The sequence below is a fragment of the Triturus cristatus genome, chromosome 11 (genome assembly GCF_964204655.1).
Source record: "Triturus cristatus chromosome 11, aTriCri1.1, whole genome shotgun sequence".
Lineage (NCBI taxonomy): Eukaryota > Metazoa > Chordata > Amphibia > Caudata > Salamandridae > Triturus > Triturus cristatus.
In genome coordinates this window covers 1087415171-1087438370 of record NC_140594.1, presented here as the reverse complement: position 1 = coordinate 1087438370, position 23200 = coordinate 1087415171, and the positions used below count along the sequence as shown (strand labels likewise).

Here is a 23200-nt window from a genome sequence, read left to right as displayed (position 1 = left end):
ACTGCTTGTTAATCAAGGCAGAGAGAACCATGATAAGTCTCCTGCATCTGGGTCAAAGCATATAGTAAAAAATAGACATATCAGTGTCATATGTTTAAATTAATTTGAATATTGATTATAATAAGCCAACATCTGTATTATTATGTAGAAGTGAAAGATCAAGCTCCTGACTATGGAAACTTGCATTATGAACAAGATATGTTCCAATTATAAGGAGAAACCTGGCTTAAGTGACGGAAGCTGTGAATCCGTTAAATTCCATGGTTCTGCATAAAACTCAAGCCAGAATATTAGCTGAGTCATCAGTGTAGTTGTAAAAACTACAATCACAACTAGCCAGGGCTAAGATCAATGGGCAGATGTAAAAAATAAACAGCAAAGGAGATAGTGGTGAGCCCAGGAGGACCCCATTGATGATATGGGTCGTAGAGGAAAATTACAGGCCAAGCTGCTCTTCCTGTGTGCGGCCTCCTAGGAAGAAGGATATCCAACTTAGAGCCTGGCCTGATAGATCATCTGCCTTCAGACAATTTATCAGAATCGCGTGGTCAAACGAATCGAAGGAGGCAGCTAAATCTAGGAGAACTAGTGAAGATGCATGTCCCAAATCCAACTCCTATTGTAGATCATCAAGGGCAGAGAGCATCACTGCCTCTGTACTGTGGGATGGATGGAAACCAGCCTGCAATGGATGAATAAAGTTGGATGAATAACGGAACCTGCTTAGCTCCAGCATAACAAAACTTTCTAACCTTTTGGCTGTGTAGGAGAGAAATAAAACAGGCCAATAATTTTTCAGCAACCTAGGATCGTCACCCAGATTCTTCAGCAAGGAAAGTGCTACAGCAGCTTTATATTTGCTAGGGTCAAAGCCCTGGGAAAGTGACTTATTCAAAAAGTCTAACAGAGGATTGGTGGACGGGTTGGGATCCAGTGGTGAGCCAGATTTGACCTTATTCAGGAGAGAAATAAGGGTCTCATGCAGAAGCTGCGGAAACTGTATGAAGGAGTGAGAATTATTGACACCACAGTCCACATTCTCCCCAGGTTGCAGAGGCAGAGAAGTGGTCCGAATGCTATCCTCAATTCATTTAATTTTCTCACTGAAAAAAGTGCTAAGTGCTTCACACAGAGTTTGGGAGGGTTCTATCTCCTCGGTTACTGTAACATCTATGTCAATTGCTACACAAGGCACATGCATATGAATGTCTATCTTACATGTCAGGCAACACAGCTTAAGGGTAAGATGCCACAACCTTTTTCACGATGCTTCACATATACCTAGATAAACACATCAGCATTACATTTACACTCACCTGAAGTGCAAGTCCTATTGTCATGAGTACGGCACATATGCACATACCGGCTAAGCCGGCAAGAATCAGGGGGCGCCTTCCTGCTTTCTCAACAAGGAAGACCTGCAGAGACAGAGGAAAAATATATTTTAACTGTATTTAATTAGGTCTTTCATGTTATACATATTCTATTACCTCAATATAGTGTATTGACTTCATTAGCTCACTATACACAATGTGTTTTTCCATCTACTGAAATCTATCTACTCCTCGAAGAGAGAAACCCCGATGCTTTATTTTTAACTGAGACTTGGCTGAACAATGACACAAATTTTGATATTGTTCAATCTCTTCCCCCAAACTACGTTATCCATAGGCTTGACCGCAATACAGGCCGTGGAGGTGGTCTGGCCATAATTCACAAGGACAACCTCGCATGCAGAACAACCGCAAACCTTGTTCCTGATTGTGAAAGCATGTCCTTTTTGATTGATTTAGCCCCCACGTACACCTTCTCAGGGATTCTGGTTTACCGCCCTCCAGGCCCTCTTGGGCTCTTTAAGAAGGACTTACTGGATGTGGGAGCAAATTTAGCCAGCACCTCCCCTAACTTTACAATCCTGGGTGATTTTAGCATGCACTTTGATGATGACTTATCGGTCTCTTCAGTAGAATTAGCCGGCGAATTGGCAATGTTCCAACTCATGTTAAAGGTGAACAGCCCCACCCATACCAAAGGCCATTTGCTGGACCCTATTTTTTCTAATATAACCAACCTTTTGGTAGAGGATGCCGTTCCTATTCCGTAGTCAGACCACTTTTTACTTCCTTTTAATTGGACATTACCAGATGCCAACCCACCAACTCTCAGAGCCACAAGAATTGCCCGCCAGTGGTCGAAACTCCCTCTAGACACCTTGATCAGCAACCTTAAGGACACTTTTCCCCCCTCTCACCCTAACCCCATTGTTGCCAACAACAATCTTAATAACTGGCTTGAACTGGCACTTAATTGTGTTCTCCCTAAGAAGGAAATCTCAGAAAAGGTGGGAGCAAGAAAAAAATCCTTGGTATTCCCCAAAATTACGCCAGCTAAAACAGATATGTAAAAGGCACGAAAGAAGCTGGAGGAAGGACTTCTCCGTTACGAGTAATATTAAATACAGAGAAGCTATTAAAATCTATAAAAATGAAATAAAAAATACTCAAGCTCTCTACTATCAAGGAAAAATTTCATCAGCAAACTCTCCTCGTGAGATATTTAAAATCCCCAAATCCCTTCTTACACCTCCTACGCCCCTCATTGTCACTGACAATGCTCAATTGCGGTGCAATCAAATTGCTGATTTCTTCTCAGAAAAGATACAAACCATCTATAATTCCTTCCCTCCTATCACTGTTCCACAAATGCGTGCATCAAGCGATATAATCACTCCTGATATCCCCATTCTGCTGGAGGAATTCCATCCTCTGGAACTCATGACTTTGCAAAGGTTGCTCAAAGAGCTCAAATCGGGTTCCCCCTTAGATGCCGTCCCCCTACTATTCTCCATAAAATTTCGGAGGTGGTGTCACCAGCCATACTTGATTGTATTGATACATCACTTAAAACTGGGATTGTGCCACCACAATGGAAACATGCTAGGGTGAAAGCACTCCTAAAAAAACTGAACCTGGATCCAGATAACTGGGGAAACTATCGACCAATTTCCTTTCTGCCAGGAGTCAGTAAATTAGTGGAAAAATACAGTAATTCGATTTTATCGGCCTTCTTGGAAGATAATAACGGTCTGCATCCTAGGCAGACAGGATTCAGACCCCAACAAGGCACAGAGACAGCTATCTTAGCTGCAGTAGAGGAAATCAGGAAGACCCTTGACAATGGAGGCTGGGCTCCCTTTATTTTATTGGACCTCAGCGCGGCCTTCGACACTGTTAATCACCAGCTAATGATACAAAGATTGAGGGAGGCCGGAGTGACTGGACTGGCACTAAAATGGCTACAGTCTTTTCTCCAAAACAGGGTCTACTCAGTTTTCGAAGGGGAATGCTCCTCAAAACATATTCCGTTGACTTGTGGGGTTCCACATGGATCTTCCCTAAGCCCCACGATGTTCAACGTCTATATGAGTTCATTGGCTGAAACAATACATCCATTTGAAGTACAGATCATCACATATGCCGACGACACACAAATAATTATCTCCTTGAAGCAATCCAACCAACTAGTCCCGGATCTAGTCACCTGCCTTCAGAAAGTCTTTACCTGGATGAGTGGCTCTTTTTTTAAACTTAATGGATCTAAGCTGGAACTCCTGCTTTTGAGGAAGTCTGCTCCCCCAAATATAGATCACCTATGGCCCAGTTGCCTAGGTCCCCCCCTGCCCCAAAAAACATATAAAGAGTCTAGGAGTCTGGATTGATTGCAACCTCGATTTTAGAGAACAATCACGTATAGTAGCAGCGAGCTGTTATGGCTTACTAAGAATGTTCAGAAAGTTACTCCCCCTGCTCCTGTTTGCTGCTAGACGACTTTTGGTGCAGGCGCACGTATTATCATGGCTCGATTACGCCAATGCTATATAACTGGGAGTCCCCCAGGCTACCATCAAAAAACTACAAATAGTACAGAACTGTGCGGCCCGTTTGCTGCTGAACATTTCTAAACGTTCTTCAGCAAGGCCCGCCCTCGACACCTTGCATTAGCTTCCTGTCCAAGAAAGAATTAAATTTAAGGATCTGTGTATTACTCACAAGTCACTGTCAGGAAAGGGCCCACCTTTGATTCGTCCATGTATTCAATCTTATGTACCTAACAGAGCCCTTAGGTCTGGTAATAAAGGTTTAATCCTAGTTCCTAAGATTAAACGTGCACGTAGTGGAGGCCGACTGTTCACATACAATGTATCTAGACTCTGGAACAGTATTCCCCTCCACATCCGCTCCGAACATGATTACCCCAAGTTCAGAAAACTGCTGAAAACTTTCCTCTTTCATTAATCTCCTCTAAGTTTACTTGGCGTCTTAGCGCTGGGATGCTCCTGGGCAACCACGTGCTCTACAAATGCTCCTTCATTCATTCATTCATCTGTACTTAAGGTCAAGGTGAATAAGGCAAGCTAAGGTCAATTGAATTCTATTGTTGATTTGATACTACAACCAGTAATTCCCGTTATAATGAAATGTCCTTTGGCAACTCAGTTTAACATGCCAATATACATGATTGAGCATTCCAATAATATACACCCACCCACCCCAAATTCTGACAGATTTAGGGGCTTATTTATGAACCCTTGCGTCACTTTTGCGCCGCCGATGCGTCACTTTTTATGACGCACCAGCGGCGTAAAAAATGAGTCTTGTTGCACCATATTTACAAAGTGATGCATCTAGGTAGATGCGTCACTTTGTAAACCCCTGCGCCACATTATACCTGCGCCAGGTATAATGTATGCGGGGGGCGTTCTGATGCAAGAAAGGGTCGTAGAAGTGACGCAGTGAAATCTATAAGATTTCACTGCGCCACTTCTAGGCGCAAATGCGTCAATATCTTACGCCTGCCTCATGGCAGGCGTAAGACTGATGCAGGCACATTTCACACGGGACTTGCCCATGTGTAATTACACATTGCTGGAGTTGCGTCAATTTTGTGACACACTCCAGCAATGCGTCATTTTTGAGCCTACAGATACATCAGAAATAATGATCTGTGACTCCTTGTGACATGATGCGTCATACTGTAAATATGACGCATCACTGGTGTTGCAAGGAGGGCGCAATGAAAATTGACGCATCGCTGTTTTCTCGCAACGATGCGTCACTTTTCATAAATGAGGCCCTTAGAGTTTTTACTATTAAGCAATTCAATCTCCCTGTAACCACTAACCTAGATCTAAACATCTGTCTTTCACAACCATCAGTCACCATTTGTCTCACACACCAAGGCAAAGACACAGAGCCACCAACCTCAGCCAAGTATAATCCTCTGACAATGATGCCTTCCTACTGAAGGTTTAGAGTGGAGTCCTCCCTAATCTTTTCATAGCTTCTCATTAGTACTGTCTGTTTTTAGTGGAAACTCTTAATATGGTATTCCTTTTGCCCATCTAATTGCAAAGGGCTCAAAATGTGCCATATGCAGGTGCTACACCTTACACTTGGTCTCAATCATGCAGAGAATCCCTTCAAGATTCTGGAGCTTATTTACAAGCCCCTTGCGCCGCAGGTGTGTCACTTTTAATATGGGAAAAAGTGACGTACCGGCGGCGCAAGGGGCTTATAAATAAGCCCTTCTGTCTTTGCTACTTTAATAGCTCTATGGCTATGTATACCCTAAACCTCTTTGTATTCTATTTGATTCTCTAGACTCCATGTTGTAAATGAGTCCTGCATTGATGTGCGAAACTCAGGGAGGTAGGGCACGCAGAGTTACATGGCTACCCTTTGGATGACATTCTGCCTCTAAATTCAGTTAGAAAAGACACCCAGTCCTTTAGAAAAACGATTAAAGTTATACTTAACCTAGGAGCACTACATCTACAGCAATAACAGATAGGCTACTCTAGTGAGAGTGCCATATAGAAAAAATTCTTATACAAATATTCACACATTGATAAATAAAATATATAGACATATATGTATACATATACATGTAGAGACATTTGTGCGTGTATGTAAATATATATATCAAACACCAAGTTGCCTGCTGTAGGAGAGCCCGCACAAGGAGGTAAGTAATGCCATGATTTATTGAAAGATGCAGCGGAGACAACAACATAGCGCCTCACTCATCTTTAATGTCCAGCCCGACGCGTTTCGTACTTCACCAGCACTTCCTCATGGGCTTTAGGCAAACACCTGCATGACGGCACAACAGTTTTTCAGGCTGTTATATAACTCTCCAAGTCCCCGCCTCAGTGGGCGTGGACCCCTCGCGTGGATTCTTGGTACTTGTGGTGCCTTCCTATTACCTCCGTGGGTTGTGTGCCATCTCGCAGTATTTAAGGTACATCAATCCCCAGTGGGTTGCTTGGAACACCAGAGCTGCTTAACCACGTTTGTTTACTCCTGCAATGGCTTCCTCGTCCTTCGGCTGCCTCGTCGTTTGGCGTTGCAGCAGGTCTGCACATTGTGCAGCAGAGTGTCTCCTGCGGCTCAGAAGGGGCCGCTAAAACATCAAACACCATCAGGCCATGAGAGTGGCCACACCCACTGAGGTGGGATTGTGGATTTAAATGGTGGTGCCTGAAAATGCTGTGCCTTTGCATCACGAGCCCATCACCTTTGAAGAAGTGGTTTATCCACAAAACGCGTTAGGCAGTTTGGGCAATAATTTTGTGGCTGCAAGTCTTCACCCTTGCTGTTCCCTCCAATAAATGATTGTGGTTGATACTTACCTGTTGCGGGGTCTTTCTACAGCAGGCACCTTATTGGTATATATTTATATATATATATATATATATATATATATATATATATATATATATATATATATATATATATATATATATATGTATATATGTATATATATATTCACTGAAAAAAACATAGGTTTCAGGGGCGTTATAGTTAGGAATTGGCATTTAAAAAACCTTAGAAATTCACTGAAAAAACCATAGGTTTCAGGGGCGTTATAGTTAGCTGGACATTTCCCTCGTACAAAACCCTAGAAATTCCCCTGTTATAATTAGTTCAGCTAACTATAACTCGTACCCCCGCAATGCACTGCTGATGACGTCACATATTACATCCCTCATGACATGGTCAGAGACATCACTGATGACATCACTGATGACATCACTGATGACATCTGAAATGACATCACTGATGACATCACTGATTACGTCATCCAGTGAGTGTGTGTTTCTGTACATTTTAAATATGTTTAATATATATATATAGGGAAAAACCTATGGAAGAATGAGTGGGTGTATAAGTGTGTGAATGGATGATTTAGTAGGTGCGTGACTAACTGTATAAGTGAGTCATTAAACGTATCTTACTGCATACTGGTGACTAAACTGTGTGAATGTTTGTATCTGTCTGTCTGTTGGTGTATAAGTGGCTGCATGGTTTTGTGAATAGCTATATGAGTGTCTCTATGGGTTATTGATTGGTTGTCTGAGTATCTGTTTGGGTGCCTGAGTGTTTGTGTGGGTGGGGTGTGTGTGACTCTGTGCATACATGTGCGAGTGGGTGATTCTATGGGTGCATGGTTTTAAGAGTGCATCTGTGATGACTGTATGGTTGGGTGAGTGTGTGTATGGGTGTGTTAGTGATTGAATGTATATCTCAGTGGTACATGTGTGAGTAACTACATATGTGAAAGGCAGTATATATGTGTGTAAGAGTATATAAGTGGGTATATGTGAGAGTGTGTGATTGTGAGAGTGGCTGTATGGATGAGTGTGTGCTTGTATCAGTGATTGTATAAGAGCGTAAGAATGTGGTACTATTTTTATGAGTAAGTGAACTTGTGTGTGTATAACTGCATAGGTGAGTAAATGGGAGTGTGATTAATTATTTGCATGACTGACTAGGTGTGAGAGTACCTCTATGGATGATTGTTGGTGTGTGAGTGTCTATGTAGGTGTATAAATGCATATGATAGTCCTGTACTGAGTGACTGTAAGTATGATTGACTGTACAGGTGAGTGAGTGGATGTGTGTGTAGATCTAAGAGTCAATGAGTGGGTATGTAGTTATTGGTATTGGAGTATATATGGTTTTGAGAATGGACGTCTGAAATTTTGATTGAGTATATCAAAGGGTGTGAGAAGATGCACTAATTTAGAACATGGATGACGTCATCAGTGATGTCATCAGTGATGTCATTTCAGATGTCATCAGTGATGTCATCAGTTATGTCACTGATCATGTCATGAGTGATGTAATATGTGATGTCATCAGCAGTGCATTGCGGGGGCGCGAGTTATAGTTAGCTGAACTAACTATAACTGGGGAATTTCTAGGGTTTTGTATGAGGGAAATGTCCAGCTAACTATAACGCCCCTGAAACCTATGGTTTTTTCAGTGAATTTCTAAGGTTTTTTAAATGCCAATTCCTAACTATAACGCCCCTGAAACCTATGGTTTTTTCAATGAATTTCAAAGGTTTTTTAAATGCTAATTCCTAACTATATCAGGCCTGAAACTTATGGTTTTTTCAGTGAATTTCAAAGGTTTTCTAAATGACAATTTTGAATGTATTAATTGTTATAGTGATTTTATTGATACTGATTTAATACATTTTTTTAACTATTTATTTTTAGATATATTTTTTTTAATTACATTATAATTACATTATACATTACAATACCAAATATACTTTCTCAGAATGAATTACTTTAGTTTAAATGCTTGGTAAATAGGCAACAGACTTTTAAGTACAGTAGTTACAGTTGTTGCAATGGGCAACACAATTTCAAACACAAAGCAACATTGAGCTCAATGTGAACTTCTAGTTAAATGCAATTAGTTACTTTATGGATTACTTTTCTAACCACAAGACTGGATCCTAAATTCAGTCCTTGGACATCTCCTGTAAACAGTTGAGTAAAAGCGCTTTGGTTACAGTAGTGATTTTTAAGGAATATTATTGTATTTTAAAAGTTGACACTTAGAAACTTTTTCCCATAGAATCACCAATGTTATCCTATGTCAGAAAATTCACTTAAGCAGGTAAGTAGTGTTATCGTTACTTTTTCTTACTCAGTGGTGGATCCTGGATCCAGCACTGGCCAACCTCCTGTAAACAGTTGAAAGAATGTGTTTAAGTCATACAGACGATTTTTTAGCAATATTTTTAGTTTGTGAAAATAGACACTTAGAAACTTTTCTGGTGAAAACCACACAATGGATTCCTATGGAAGGAAATACAAGTTACTGGTAAGTACGCTTAGAATTACTTTTCAGGGTCAGTGCTGAGCTAAATGATGCAGCCCTAGGTTCTCTCCTGATAACAGGTGAGTAAATCGGAATTCGTAGTTCGGCTGATTTTAGAGGCATATTTGTACGTTTCAAAAATGGACACTTTGAAAATTTTCTGGTGAAAACCACACAATGGATTCCTAGGGAAGGAAATACAAGTTACTGGTAAGTACGCTTAGAATTACTTTTCAGGGTCAGTGCTGGGCTAAAAGATGCAGCCCTGGGTTCTCTCCTGATAACAGATGAGTAAATCGGAATTCGTAGTTCGGCTGATTTTAGAGGAATATTTGTACGTTTCAAAAATGGACACTGAAAATTTTCTGGTGAAAACCACACAATGGATTCCTATGGAAGGAAATACAAGTTACTGGTAAGTACGCTTAGACTTACTTTTCAGGGTCAGTGCTGGGCTAAAAGATGCAGCACTGGGTTCTCTCCTGATTACAGGTGAGTAAATCGGAATTTGTAGTTCGGCTGATTTTAGAGGAATATTTGTACAATGGTGAAGGAAGGGGGAGGGGCCTGAGGTGACGTGTGCAAACACGCCCTGTGGCGCGTTTTAAGTTGGGGAATTAATTCCTCTTCAATCCTGAGGTCCCCTGGGGGCCAACTAGCTCACCAGGTACCTCCAGTATGTGCCAGGGAGCTGCATTGCAGAGAGGTATTCAGAGGCCACAGGCCTTTTTACAACACTCTGCAACACAGCTCCGTGGCGCTTACTGGAGGTACCTGGTGGGCTAGTTGGTCCCCAGGGACCCTCAGGATTGAAGAGGAATTAATTCCCCAACTTAAAAAGCGCCACAGTGCGTGTTTGCACAGATCTCACCTCAGGCCCCGCCCCCTACCTTCACCACTGTGCAAACGCACCCCGTGGGGTGTTTAAAGTTGGGGGATAAAGTCCCCTTGAATCCTGAGGTCCCCTGGCAGCCAACTAGCCCACCAGGTACCTCCAGTGTGCACCAGGGAGCTGCCTTGCAGAGAGGTGTTCAGAGGCCACACCCCTTTTTACAACACTCTGCAACACAGCTCCGTGGCGCTTAGTGGAGGTACCTGGTGGGCTATTTGTCCCCTAGGGGACCTCTGGATTGAAGAGGAATGAATTCCCCAACTTAAAACACGCCACAGGGCGTGTTTGCACAGTATCACCTCAGGCCCCGCCCCCTACCTTCACCACTGTGCAAACGCGCCCCGTGGCGCGTTTTAAGTTGGGAGATTAAGTCCCCTTGAATCCTGAGGTCCCCTGGTGGCCAACTAGCCCACCAGGTACCTCCAGTAAGCGCCAGGGAGCTGCGTTGCAGAGAGATGTAAAATGGGGCGTGGCCTCATTACACCTCTCTGCAACGGAGCCCCCTGGCGCATACTGGAGGTTCCTGGTGGGCAAGTTGGCCCCCAGGGATCTCCAGTATTGAAAGGGAATTCGTTCCCCCTCTGCAAATGCGCCAGGGGGCGCGTTTGCAGAGTGGTGTAAGGAGGGGGCGTGGCCTCCGGCCCGATCCTTGGTTTTTTTTCCCCTCTGTTTTTTATTTCTTTATCTTTTTTTTGGCCCTGGGGACCCCATCCCCCAGGGCCTGCCCCCAATTTTGTTTTTTTATATTTTTTTTTAAACGGGAAGGGAGCCGCGTGGCCCCCCTCCCCAGGCCATAATTTGCCCCGGGGAACCCATCCCCCGGGGCATGGCCCTTTTTAAAAAAAATATTTTTTTATGGAGGGGGCTGCATAGCCCCCCTCCTGTGCCACCTATGGCCCCGGGGACCCCATCCCCCGGGCCATTTAAAAAAAAAAATTAACAAAATTTGGGGAGGGGGGCCGCGTGCCCCCCCTCCCGGGCCACTTATGGCCCCGGGTCCCCATCCCCCGGGGCCTGGCCTCCGTTGGGGGCTGTGGGGGGTCCCCAATCCCCCCACAGCCACACCGGCTCCCCACATCCTGCGGGAGCCGGCATTGCTTTTCCACATGGGGAGCAGCTAACATGCTGCTCCCTGTGTGGAAAAGCAATCGTCTTTGGTATTTGGAAGAGAGAGCAGGTTTCCTGCTCTCTCTTCCAAATACCAAAGCAGTTTGCTATGGAAGGATGGGAGCCGCGAGGCTCCCACCCTGCCATAGCAAACAGCAGTGTCCCGGGGGTGGGCACCCCGGGATACTGCAGGAGCCGGCCCTAGGGGGTGGCGGTCCCCAAGGCCATCATTGGCTCCAGGGGGGGGCGCGCGGCCCCCCCCACTTAAGTTAAAGCCCTGGGGGGTGGTGGTCCCCGGGGATTGCGGGTCCATAATGGACCCCCAATTTTACATATTCAGTGCCCCGGGGAGGTGGTGGTCCCCGGGGTGTGTGGGGGGGCTCGAGCCCCCCCCCACATAGGGTTTTTTATTTTTAAAAAGCCCCCCCGCATACATCAACATAAGCCCCGGGGGTGGCGGTCCCCGGGGCTGGGGGGCCCCTCTGGGCCCCCCATTATAAAACCATATTGCCCCGGGACTTGGCGCCCCGGGGGCTAAATCTAAACGAAGCGCGCGCTTCGGTTTTTTTTTCGTTAGCGGAATGTGCGGACCCTACGCACATCCCGCGATTTAAAAAAAAAAATTACAAAAATTTGGCTTTGGGGGTCAGGGTGTTTCAACCCTGCCCCCTTGTTGCGTTTTGCGTCTTTGTTTTTGTGCTTTCTTGTGCCAATTAGCATTCAGCTCATGCTCGGGAGAGTTCGGGGAGGGTGCGGGGAGGATCCGCGGATCCTCCCCGGCCGTAGATATATATGTACTTTTAACTCTAATTCTCTCAGGAACTACTGAACGGATTTACACCATTTAAGCAAAAGGCACGAGTCTGAACTGAGGACTACCTCTTTGCCAAATTTGGTGTCATTCTGTTCAGCGGTTCGGGCTGTTGCTGCGACAACAGATCCTATGGGAAATTGCATGGGGAAAACGCGTTTTGGGACCCCCCTTTTTTCTCGACCCCCGCTTGACGAATCACCGCGAAACTTTCAGGGTAGGAGCGGAGCCGGCCAAAAGTTTGGAAAATTTTGCGAATATTCGTCAATCGGCGCCAAAGATATTCCCAATAGAATGTTGCGGATTTCCTATGGAAAATAGGTCCTAACTATAACTATCTACTGGCGACCACCAGTAGATAATATATATATATATATATATATATATATATATATATATATATAAAAACCGACGGAGCTGCCATGGAACTACGATCAGGGAAGAAGAAGCAATTTCAACGCAAGGGCTGGAAGAAATAGCGTCAACGGTCATACATTTAACGGATCTTGTTTTAACGGATGAAGAAACAAGAATCCTTTCACTTGGCCTCTCTTTCTGCAAACGTACTAACTTTAATTACATTCAAACGCGCATTGACTTCTTCAAGTTTGTAAGGAAACTAAAACTAAAAAAATTCTTTGATGTGAAAATTCCTAATCGAAAGGAAATGAGGCAAATGGTCAGTGAGGAACCAGGCAATCTCGATGTTGGGGACATGCAGGTACTTTTTGACTGTCAGCAACTTATAAGAGAAGGGGAAGGTGTGACTGTGGTAAACGAAGTTAGTCAAGCAGATGAACTTTTTTGTCTTGATGTCTTTGATAGTTCTGCCACAAAATTAAGACCAAAATCAAGTTTCACACCCAACACCCCTAGAGATACTTTGGATATATACTCTGACCTGGTAATTAAAGATTTGAAGGAAATATCCTTAAATTCTAGCAAAGAATTTTTTAAAAATGCATCAGGTTTTGATAAAAAATACCAATCTGTGATGGCTAAAATACAAAGTAGACAGGACATAGTAGTAAGGCAAGCAGACAAGGGCGGCAACTTGGTATTGTGGTCCCTTGAAGCATATAATTGTGAGGCAGCCTTACAATTGAGAGATAGAGAATGCTATTCAGTAGTCCCCCACAGCAATCTAGTTGAAATCAAACTCAAATATCAAAAAGACCTTGCGAGATGGCGAGGAATTGGTTTGATTAATCAACTAGAATACCTATTCTTGAGGGTGGATAACCCAGTGGTACCCATATTATCCTTAATACCAAAAATCCACAAACACAAGGACAAACCACCTGGGCGTCCTATTATCTCAGCCATCGGTAGTCTCTTTGAACCAACCTCCAGATATTTAGACTCATTCCTACAACAGTATGTGAGGGCATTACCCGCTTATATTCAAGATTCAAGGGACTTTTTGAATCAATTGGAAAATATAAGATGGGAAGATTCTTATCTCCTCATAACATTAGACGTCGTGAGTCTGTATACATGTATTGCCCACGAAGATGGGTTAAGGGCAATGAGGCACTTTTTAAACTCAAGACCTATCAATCTCTACCAGCATACTAATATGCTGTTGGAGATGTGTAGGCTGTGTCTCACTAATAATCACTTCCTATTCGGAGGTGATACTTACAGACAGCTCAAGGGCACGGCGATGGGCACCTGCTTCGCCCCCAGCTATGCCAATCTACATATGGGCTGGTGGGAGGAGCAGGTGCTCAAAGTTGACTATATTAATGAGTGGAGAGAACATGTCATTAAATGGATCCGATTCATTGATGATTTATTTATCATATGGAACGGATCTAGAGAATCAGCACAAAAGTTCATTGAAAGCATAAACATAAACAAATTACATTTAAAATTTACTGAGCAAATAAGTACAGAGAAAGTAACTTATTTAGACTTAGAGGTGTACATTGCACAGAATTCAATTCAAACGTGCACTTATAGAAAACCAACTGCAGGAAATTCAATCCTGCACGTGGCTAGTTTCCATCCCACTAAACTTAAGATGAGTATCCCTTATGCAGAGGATCTGAGAATGAAACGCAATTGTAGCGAAGCGGCTACTTTGGGGCAGGCCCAGGAAGCTTTGAGCCACAGATTCCTTCAGAGAGGATACAAAATGGAAACGCTAAGACAGGCAAAATCAAAAGTAGAAAATATGGAGAGAAGTGTATTATTAAAACCAGATACTAAAAAGGCTGAAGAAAAGCGGAAAAATACTGAGAGTCAGATCCGTATGATTACTGGTTTCAGTGCATACCAGGCTAGGGTGAGAGACAGCCTGAGTAGACACTGGCACCTTGTCAAACAGGACCCTATTTTACAAGGAAAGGTCTCACGATTCCCTCTGGTGACTTTTAACCGTGCTAAATCAATGAGAGATGACCTATTTAAAACTGATTTGGAAGCCAAAAAAGGTGGTGGTTGGCTTAAAGTAAGCCCAGGCTTCCATAAATGTTTTAAATGTAAGGCCTGTAGACACGGTAAAAATACACAACAAATAATCTCTCCCCTTTTGAACAGTCCTTGGAAAATAAGAAAGCCCCTCAATTGCAAAAGTGAATTTGTTGTTTATGTCTTGAAATGCTCTTGCCCTAAGATGTATATAGGAAGCACCATTCACATGGTCCACGTGCGCATCCTGCAACATCTTAGGGCAATTGTTAACAATGATAAAAACTATGTTGTTGCTCGTCACATAAATGAATTTCATAAAGGCAACACCAATGAACTAGTATACTTTGCCATTGATCAAGTCCCTAAAGCACAAAGAGGAGGCGATAGGGAAAGAAAATTAAGAAAACTGGAGTCTAAATACATACTTATGTTCAACACAAAAAGTCCTCATGGTATGAATGTTGAAGAAGATTTACACATACATTTAAAATAAGAGGTATCATTCCCAACTATGTTAATTTTAAACTTGGTTTTATTTTTGATTTTAATAATGACCAATCCAGTGATGGATTGATTGCTCCTTTTTTTCCATACTTTTCAAGATGATCATTCTAAGGACAGCCGTTTTTAACAACAATAGGACACAATTTATAAATTCCTTCAGGATTTCCTGATAGACAGAATACCGTTGCACTAGCACTTTATTGTGATAGCATTGCGATTTTTGCACAAAGAGAGGCACTAGCACTTTAATTAAGCATTGATTGCACAGATGTTTGCACTGTATAAGGCACTAGCACTTTATCAATACAGAGTTGAATCCTATTGTTATGGTATTTTATAAATGTATGTCCTAATATGTCATTATTATGTGTCTTCTTTTTCCCTTGTCCCCTTTCTTGGTTCCTGGATGTAAAGGCTACCAAAATGGATTGCTAACGAATCATTCATCGGAAGCTACTTTAATTATAATTTAAGAAAGATGGACAATTCTACTGTGACAAGGGACTTAGATTTATACGACTAGACAATGATCTGTGTAATAACTTTATAAATGATTTATAGTATGGAATTATAAGAATGACACACTATTGAAATGTGACTTAGAGTACTCTATCTATGTATCAAATAATGTCACTCTCTCTAAATTCCCCTTTTCTTAATAATGGATGTTTTGATTTGAATGTAAATATATTAAATATTTTGTATTTTTAAATCCAATCCATTTTTTGATTCACTTGAATGAGATCAAATGTTGATATTAGAGAGACTTTGGCACTATGTCAAGATAACTTTGAATTGAGAAACACTAGGTATCACGGCAATAATAGTCTGCTTTTTATGTGTAGTGAGGAGCTAATCATGTGACTTTGTATTTTTGCTTTAAATTGAAACGTTTGGTTCACATTAGATTGTGTGAGCAAGGGATACGTCCCGAAACGCGTTACGAGAAGGAAATAAATACCCAAGCCGGATGGCTGAAAGCATTTCCAGTGTCGGTGTCTGATTTGGAAAAGGTCTGATTTGGTTGGAAATATATATATAGATATATATATATATAGATATATAGATAGATATATATATAGTTTTTTTCACTGAAAAACTGAGTTATTGTCTTGGCTCCAATGCTTAAAACCAATGAAATGTATCAGTTATGGTTATCAATACACACAGCACACACCTTACCACACTACATCTGATATGTTGTTGTCCCAAGAACTGTTTTTGTGTTTCTGTGCCATTGGGAAGTTTGTGTTGTCGGATGTTGGATGGTGTGAGTTTTGGCATGTGTTGTGTAGATTGATAATCATGACTGGCGAATTTGTGTTATCACGCGGTTGAGCCAAAACCCAAACTCTGTTTTGTGGGGTTTTCTGTAATGTTTTTTTTGGTATGATATAAATAATTAACCATCACCTGCTGAGTACCGTTGAAGGATTGGGTTTGGGTAAAGTGTGCGACCGTGCAACCAATCTGCAGCCAGACCTCAAGCCCAACCTGTCCTTAGTGCCCAAAGGCTGTGCGCAGCAGGGGGCTAGGTGCAGAACCTGGATCAGGCCAAATGCCCCACCCCCATAGTACTCAGAGAAATGTAATATAAATTCATCCAAAGGGTCAAGATTTATAGGTAAATCAAAAAATGATTTTTCAGTAGAAAGTACTTCTGAACCATAACTACAAACTACACTGCGTTGACCACCTGTAACATGTATCTGTTTATCTGTCCCTCTTTCTAGGTACAGAATATGCCCTTTTAAAAAAAAATATATATATCCATTGAGGTATTTCTATAATGTACACCTCAACACATGGATGGTGGACTCCTTTTGAATTATGTCACTTCTGTACTTCCAGGGCTAAAACAGTGCTATTTTACCCTATCTGTTGGTTTTATGCCAATGGTTGTGCTCCAGAAGAACCCCTTGCAGTAACAAGCTGTTTAGTAAACAGTTAAGAAGGCACTGGCCTTTACATGTAATGCTGCAACCAAGATTTGCACTCAGCACCTGCTGTGCTCCACCTAAGAGCTCATGAAGAGTGAAACAGATGATAACTAATAATTTGTTGGATCTGTGTGTTACCTAACTGTTGTAACTACTGCCTTAAGTGTCTACCCAACCTCTATATCCATAGGAATAAACCAATCAGAAATGCTACTGTGTTTTTCATGGTGCATGATTCAGTATGTTTGTTCTTCCTCCTACATCTAGGAACAGTGACCATATTTCAAAGAAGAATGGCATCTTATCTTGTAGTCCTTTCTGTAGGATTTGATCACAAAAGGCTATTTTGTTCATTTTAACAATACGATCCCCGTGTGTTGGTAGGTTAGGGGAACACCAGTGTCTCAATTTATGTATGTTGGCTGTGGCAAATGCAGTAAAGAACTTTGTCTTCGATGAAATTAGATGTTTAAGATGTTACCTTTACATTGCAGTCAGGCTGTTCTGCTAGACCGCATTAAAGGTCAATCTAAGGAGTCATTTAGGGTGTTCCAGGTTAACGTCAAGGATGGGCCCAATTGAAAGTTACATGTTATTGGTGGAGAGCAACCTCTACACGCAAATTAATATTATCATGCAGTGACACTCCACCAGTACAGTGCAATTATGAGTTTATCACCCCCTCAAATGGGAGGAAACAACTGTGCGAAACCACCTTTACTGGATGGACAACTGCATGCTTTTCCCTTTTCCAGGATGATTAATGCCCATAACAGGTGGTAAATGTGAGGCAAGGGTAGGTGATGAACAGAGTTGAAGGGAGGCAGTTGAGAGAGTACTGGGCAGGGAGAAAAATGTCCATTGCAGGGGAAAGCATTCCATCTTCCACTGTGCTGGAAAAGAAAAGAAAATCTCTGCAGGAACCTGGCTGCTCTTGCAGCCAAAGCTTTAAGCTATTTTATAGGACAGTTTTTCCACCCAGAGCAATCAGGTATGGTGCTCTGTACCCAGGATACCATTTGGAAAAGCACAGTCCACTTGTGATTGGGTTGAGTAGAACTGCACACAGTAATTCTGACCCACCTGATTTGTAACCAGGCCCTATCTGGTAAGGATTCAGTAGTTCCGCTGAATAGGTATTGAACCACAGTCTGGTTACTGACATCGCCAGCATTTCAAATCCTTAGCCATTTCAACTTCAGCCAGTTTTTGTGGTATCCAGTTTAGAATACCTTATAGTTTGCAGATTATGGAAAATCACTGGATGGAGAGTTGGTTGACATCTCCTGAATGAATAGAGAATCCATGGGGAGGTTGACAGTAGACAAAGAATAGCACGACAGAATGCAGCTTGGTACACATTATGGTGCTGGAGGATAACGGTGCCATTCTGGACCCCAGTGTGGCTTGTGACAGTTGTGCACTGTGATTCTGCTGGGCATCAGCTAGCTGCCATTATACAAAGGGGCGGTCTCTGGTTCTACTGCTGGTACAAATCAATTGAGGCAGGAGGGAGAGCCTGACTGCTTCCCGAGAAATCGCTGGTTGTCAGAATGCCCCATAAATTTGCTGCGGCACATTGAGGGTGGTAAATATACAACATTTATACAAAGTATGAGAGTAGAATCAAAAGAGAGACAAGCATCTCTTCTTTCCTCCACACATAAGGGAGAAATTGTCAGTGAGGACGTTGGATGAAAATAGCCCATCGGAGACCATGCTTGAACACCTGAGATAGATGATAGCGTGTTCTGGAGTCTATTATTAAAAAATAGCCATCATGGAGAAAACAATATGACCAAAGTCCTTTCTGAAGTGCATGGAAGGCAGTTTGGTTGGAAAGTAGCGCTCAAATAATGTGAGACATCTAATGTTAGATACTGGCAATGGCTGAAATGAGTGTCAACTGGCTGAAGGGGGTTCAAAATGGAGTTAAAAGGCAATGGTGATGCTATAGGGTAAAATATGATGAAAGACACTATCTGTAATATTCTGAAGTTTCCAACCATCCCTTGGGCCTTGAAATATTGGTCACACAGGAGATTCAAACATTTTCGAGGAGCTTTTCATCTCCTCTGGCTATGCTGGCTTTTTTTACAAGATTTTAACACAATGATCCAGCACAGGTGCCTTCAAGCATTAGATAGTGTCACATCTTCATGCCGAAGCCCTTCAAGACTACAGTGAAGCAAGATTGCAAGTCATATGTCTTTTCCAAGTCTGAAGGGGCACAAGTTTTTTGGGTAAATGTGAAGTGTAATGCGAGGAGAGCATCCTCCATGTGAATGTGTCCGGTAAAACCCCTTCTTTGATACTTAAACCCCTCTAAGGGCCTCATTACGAGTTTGGTAGTGCGGGAGCAGGACCACACTGCTCGAGCACTGTGAATTCTGTGGTTGAACCACCTGCCAGATTAGGGGATTTCTACTGCGGTTCCTTGAAGTTCCCACAATGGTACCTATGAAATAAGCACCACAATGAGAACACCAAAATCAGTACCTGCACGGCATAGACTGCTGCAGTCCATGCCGTGAAGGTACTGGGGTGCATGCGCACAGAGGGCACAAGGTGTGCCCTCTTGCATGCACCTCAAGGCACAGAGGCACAATGAGGCCCTGTAGGGCCCCCTTTGTTTCCTCATCGCCAATCTTTTCATAATGGTTGCACCCCCATGAAAAGTGTGGCGCCAGGGAAACTTATAATATGCTTGGCTGGGCCACAGCGGCCCCACCAAGCATATTGCGGCCTCAAGACCGGCGTGTGACCGCCATGGATCTCTGATCCCTGGAGGTTGCGGTGGTCCCAGGGGGGCCCGACTGCCCTTGTCATAATAGGGCAATTGGAAGACCACCACTGCTGTGCCCCCCCATGAATCTGGCAGTTCGTGGCTCGTAATGAGGCCCTAATTCTCTCATTGATCACCATGACTGCAAAAGGAGGGAGGCTTCTTTGACATGTTGTATTGTGTTTCAGTTTGTTTCTTGCAGTCCTACCTCTACCTCTCCCAGAATACTCCATTAATATTCCTCTTATCAACTCTTTCCTCTGCTTCCATTTCCTCACTGATCATCCTCTGGTGATCCTCAATACAGTTGTTGTGTCTTGGGGGTATGTGGTTACTGTTTGTAAAAAAAAACACATGTAAGTTTGCAATAGGGGCTGACTTTTTTAGTATTTGGCGACCGATGCATTTTATGTATGTTTGCTTCGCTGGCCCAGGACAGCAATAAACATGATTTAACATAAAAACCGATGTATTTCACATTTATATTATTTAGTTTGTATTGCCCCTATTTCACCATTTATTCCGTATTTGAGCCTCTGACTTCCATTGGACTTCAATAAAAAGTGAATGAAGAATTAAACATGTGCCTTTGTTAAATACTTTTGAAAAAAAATGTGCTTTGTAATACTGTTGAAGAAAATGAAAGTAAGTTTACACTGAGGTCTGTGTTGTAGATAGTATTTGTTTAGGATTTTTATGAGAGAAACATATTTAGAAATTGTTACAAATGTAACCAAACTTCTTTTTTTCTTTAGATATTTATTGGCATTTATATAATGATCAAGAATACACCCAACGCGGTTAAACATCCATAGTAAGAGCATCCTATTACACACTGTACTCTTCGGTTTCTTTTCATAGTACATTATTCATGTCTTACTGGGATAAAACAGGTGATATTATCACAGTCTCTGTCTCAGGACTATTTATGTACCATCCCTTCCGATGTTAACACAATAATAAGATATGCTCTCACTATGGCGAAGTACTCAATAGGGAGCGGTCGGGCTCTCTGTCAAGACTGTTTATCTTGGATGTGTAAGCATGGAAAAAGCATACATCTGATATACAAACAAGTTGTGCTATGATTGCATAGGAGAAAATAAAAGCCATATGAAGAAAAAGTGAAAACAAAAGAAGCAAGTTCCATGTCATCACACAAAATAAAACAAAACACACAACTATAACTAATGATAAACTACCAGAGGTCTGGAACTAGCTGAAACATCTGCCATCAGTTAACCATCGCTACTTTGAGGTCGGGGGTACCCTGGGGGGGTGGGGGAATGGGAACAAAGGGGAAGACATGGCCAGTAAATCTCCATACTAGCAAGGGCTATACCTGGTCCATGGTCGAATTGATTGTACGTCTTAATCGTGGCCTGGTACATGATGGCCAGAACCCTCCAGCTCACCGAGAATTCTGCCATCAATGCTCGTCCCACAACCGCAGCCCAACCCCTGAGATGCGCGCGCCTATTCCAACCCTTCAGAGTCAGTCGAGTTAGTGTGTGAGGTCTGTTCAGGTGTGTGCCGTGTATCCCACGCTCTTACTATGTCTTCCCAAGGCTCTGCCAGTGGTTTACGCCTCTTTGTGATCTTATCTTCTTTAATCAAAGCTTTCTCTTCTGCTCTAGCCCAGCAGGAAATATCATCTTTCCAGTTTACCACTAAAGGGGGTTGCTTCGCCTTCCACCTGAGAGCTATTCTCCTCTTAGCTAGGAGGAGAGCCAAGTCTATAAATCTATGACCAAGTCGTTTGGATTTTGGTCTCGGCAAGAGGCCTAAAAGGCAAACCTCCAGAGAACATGTCAGAGTCTGAGACAAAATCCTGTTAATCATATCCATGATCTTAGGCCAGAAACCATTTAGCCCAGGACAGGCCCAAACCATGTGGTCTAAGTCAGCATCCCTTTGTGAACGTATGGCACAGGCCTGCGTGTCACTCCCATATATCACGTTCAGCCAATGTGGGGTGAGATAGGTTCTATGGAGCATATTGAATTGCTGCATTCCTGGATACCTTTTTTGGGTTGCCTAAAACTTTCTTCAACTCCTTCTCGGTGAGCTGCCTATTCATGGTACTCTCCCACCTTCCTTGCAGGTGAGGCAATGGTTGAAGTGTGATTTCCATTATTGCCTGATAGTGCCACTTCACCAGGTGTCCTGCCAAGCCCAGCGTCACTATTGCCTGAAGTCGCATGGGTGACTGGCTCTTTCACATCTGGCCCCCATAGTTCCACCAGTGCCCCCCATATCTTGTGATAGTTTAGAAACTTGCCCCCGTGGCAGCTCGTGGTATTCCAGAAATTCCTCCAACAGGAGTAGTTCACCCGTCGCGGTAACAGTCTCCAACCGTTTGTATTCCCGCATCGTCCCGGCCCTGCAGCTGCCTTTATGGAAGGGGGGGACCCATTCCTACCTGTGAGAACCCCGCAAGTGGAATACTCGTGCATAGAGCGGTGCGTCTTTGGATCGTACCGTACATCTAACCCAGCACTTCATCGCCACTGAAAGTAACGTCCCCATATGTTGGATTCTCTGGCGACGGTTAAGCATCCTGGGAAGCAAGCCCGTTTGAGCGGAGCTAGCTGACAGTGACAATGTAACTGATCCTCTTCCATCAAGCCACCTAGCCAGCCACTGGAACTGTGCCGCCAGGTAGTAGACCTTGAAGTCGGGGGCTCCCAAACCACCTCCCATGTGCGGAAGTCGCAAGGTCTGCAGAGATAGTCTATTGCGTCCGTCGTCCTACACCAGGTCCCTCAATATTGCATCCAAGGTCTTGAACCAACTCTTTGGTATTGCCACCGGTAGATTGACAAAGTAGTATAGGAGTCGTAGTAGCACCACCATTTTGGACAATGCCTCCATAACTGGTAGTTTGAGCGTGCACCAAAAGGCCACGTTCGCCCACAGGGCTCTCAAGGCACTACCCAGGTTGCCCTCGAAAAGGTCCACCTGAGTATGATAAATCTGAATCCCTAGGTACTTAAAGGGAGTAGATGCCCATTCCCATTCCAGCGGGAGGGTCAGCGGCCTATCAGGGGCAGGACGCAGTTGGAACAAGTAGCTCTTCCTCTTATTAATACGTAATCCTGAAAGCTCTGAAATTACTCCAGGATGCATAGTACCCGCTGGATCTCGCGGAGCCCATCTCTGAGATACATTAGTACGTCGTCCGCATATAGTGATACTATATGGCAGGTCCCATCAAGAACCATCCCCAGCCCCTCACCTTCCTGGCTAAGTCGTTCCGCTAGTTGTTCCATTGATAAATCAAAAAGTAAGGGTGATAGGGGACATCCCTCACTGGTTCCTCTATTGATGGAATAAGAGGCTGACACCGGGCAGCACGCACTCTAGCTCTAGGATTTTCATATAAGAGGCAGACCCAATTTAGCCACCTGATTCCCATCTGCATCTTCCCCATTACTGCTAATAAAAAATCCCAGCGGAGGGAATCAAAGGCCTTTTCCAGGTCCACTGTCACTACCACTGTGTCAGGGTAATTCCCCAGGTCTTTATGGAGCAGAACACTATATAGTCTCCTAAGGTTATTGG

At 43.2% G+C, this 23200-nt stretch overlaps 1 protein-coding gene across 1 annotated transcript in view; it reads right to left on the bottom strand.

Annotated features, from left to right (window-relative positions):
• Window positions 1-23200, bottom strand: part of SLC2A2 (solute carrier family 2 member 2) — a 175315-nt gene that overhangs the window by 14540 nt on the left and 137575 nt on the right. The window contains exon 9 of the mRNA XM_085635463.1: window positions 1317-1418. Within this exon, the coding sequence (XP_085491589.1) occupies window positions 1317-1418 (102 nt within the window). The remainder of the gene's footprint in view (window positions 1-1316; window positions 1419-23200) is intronic.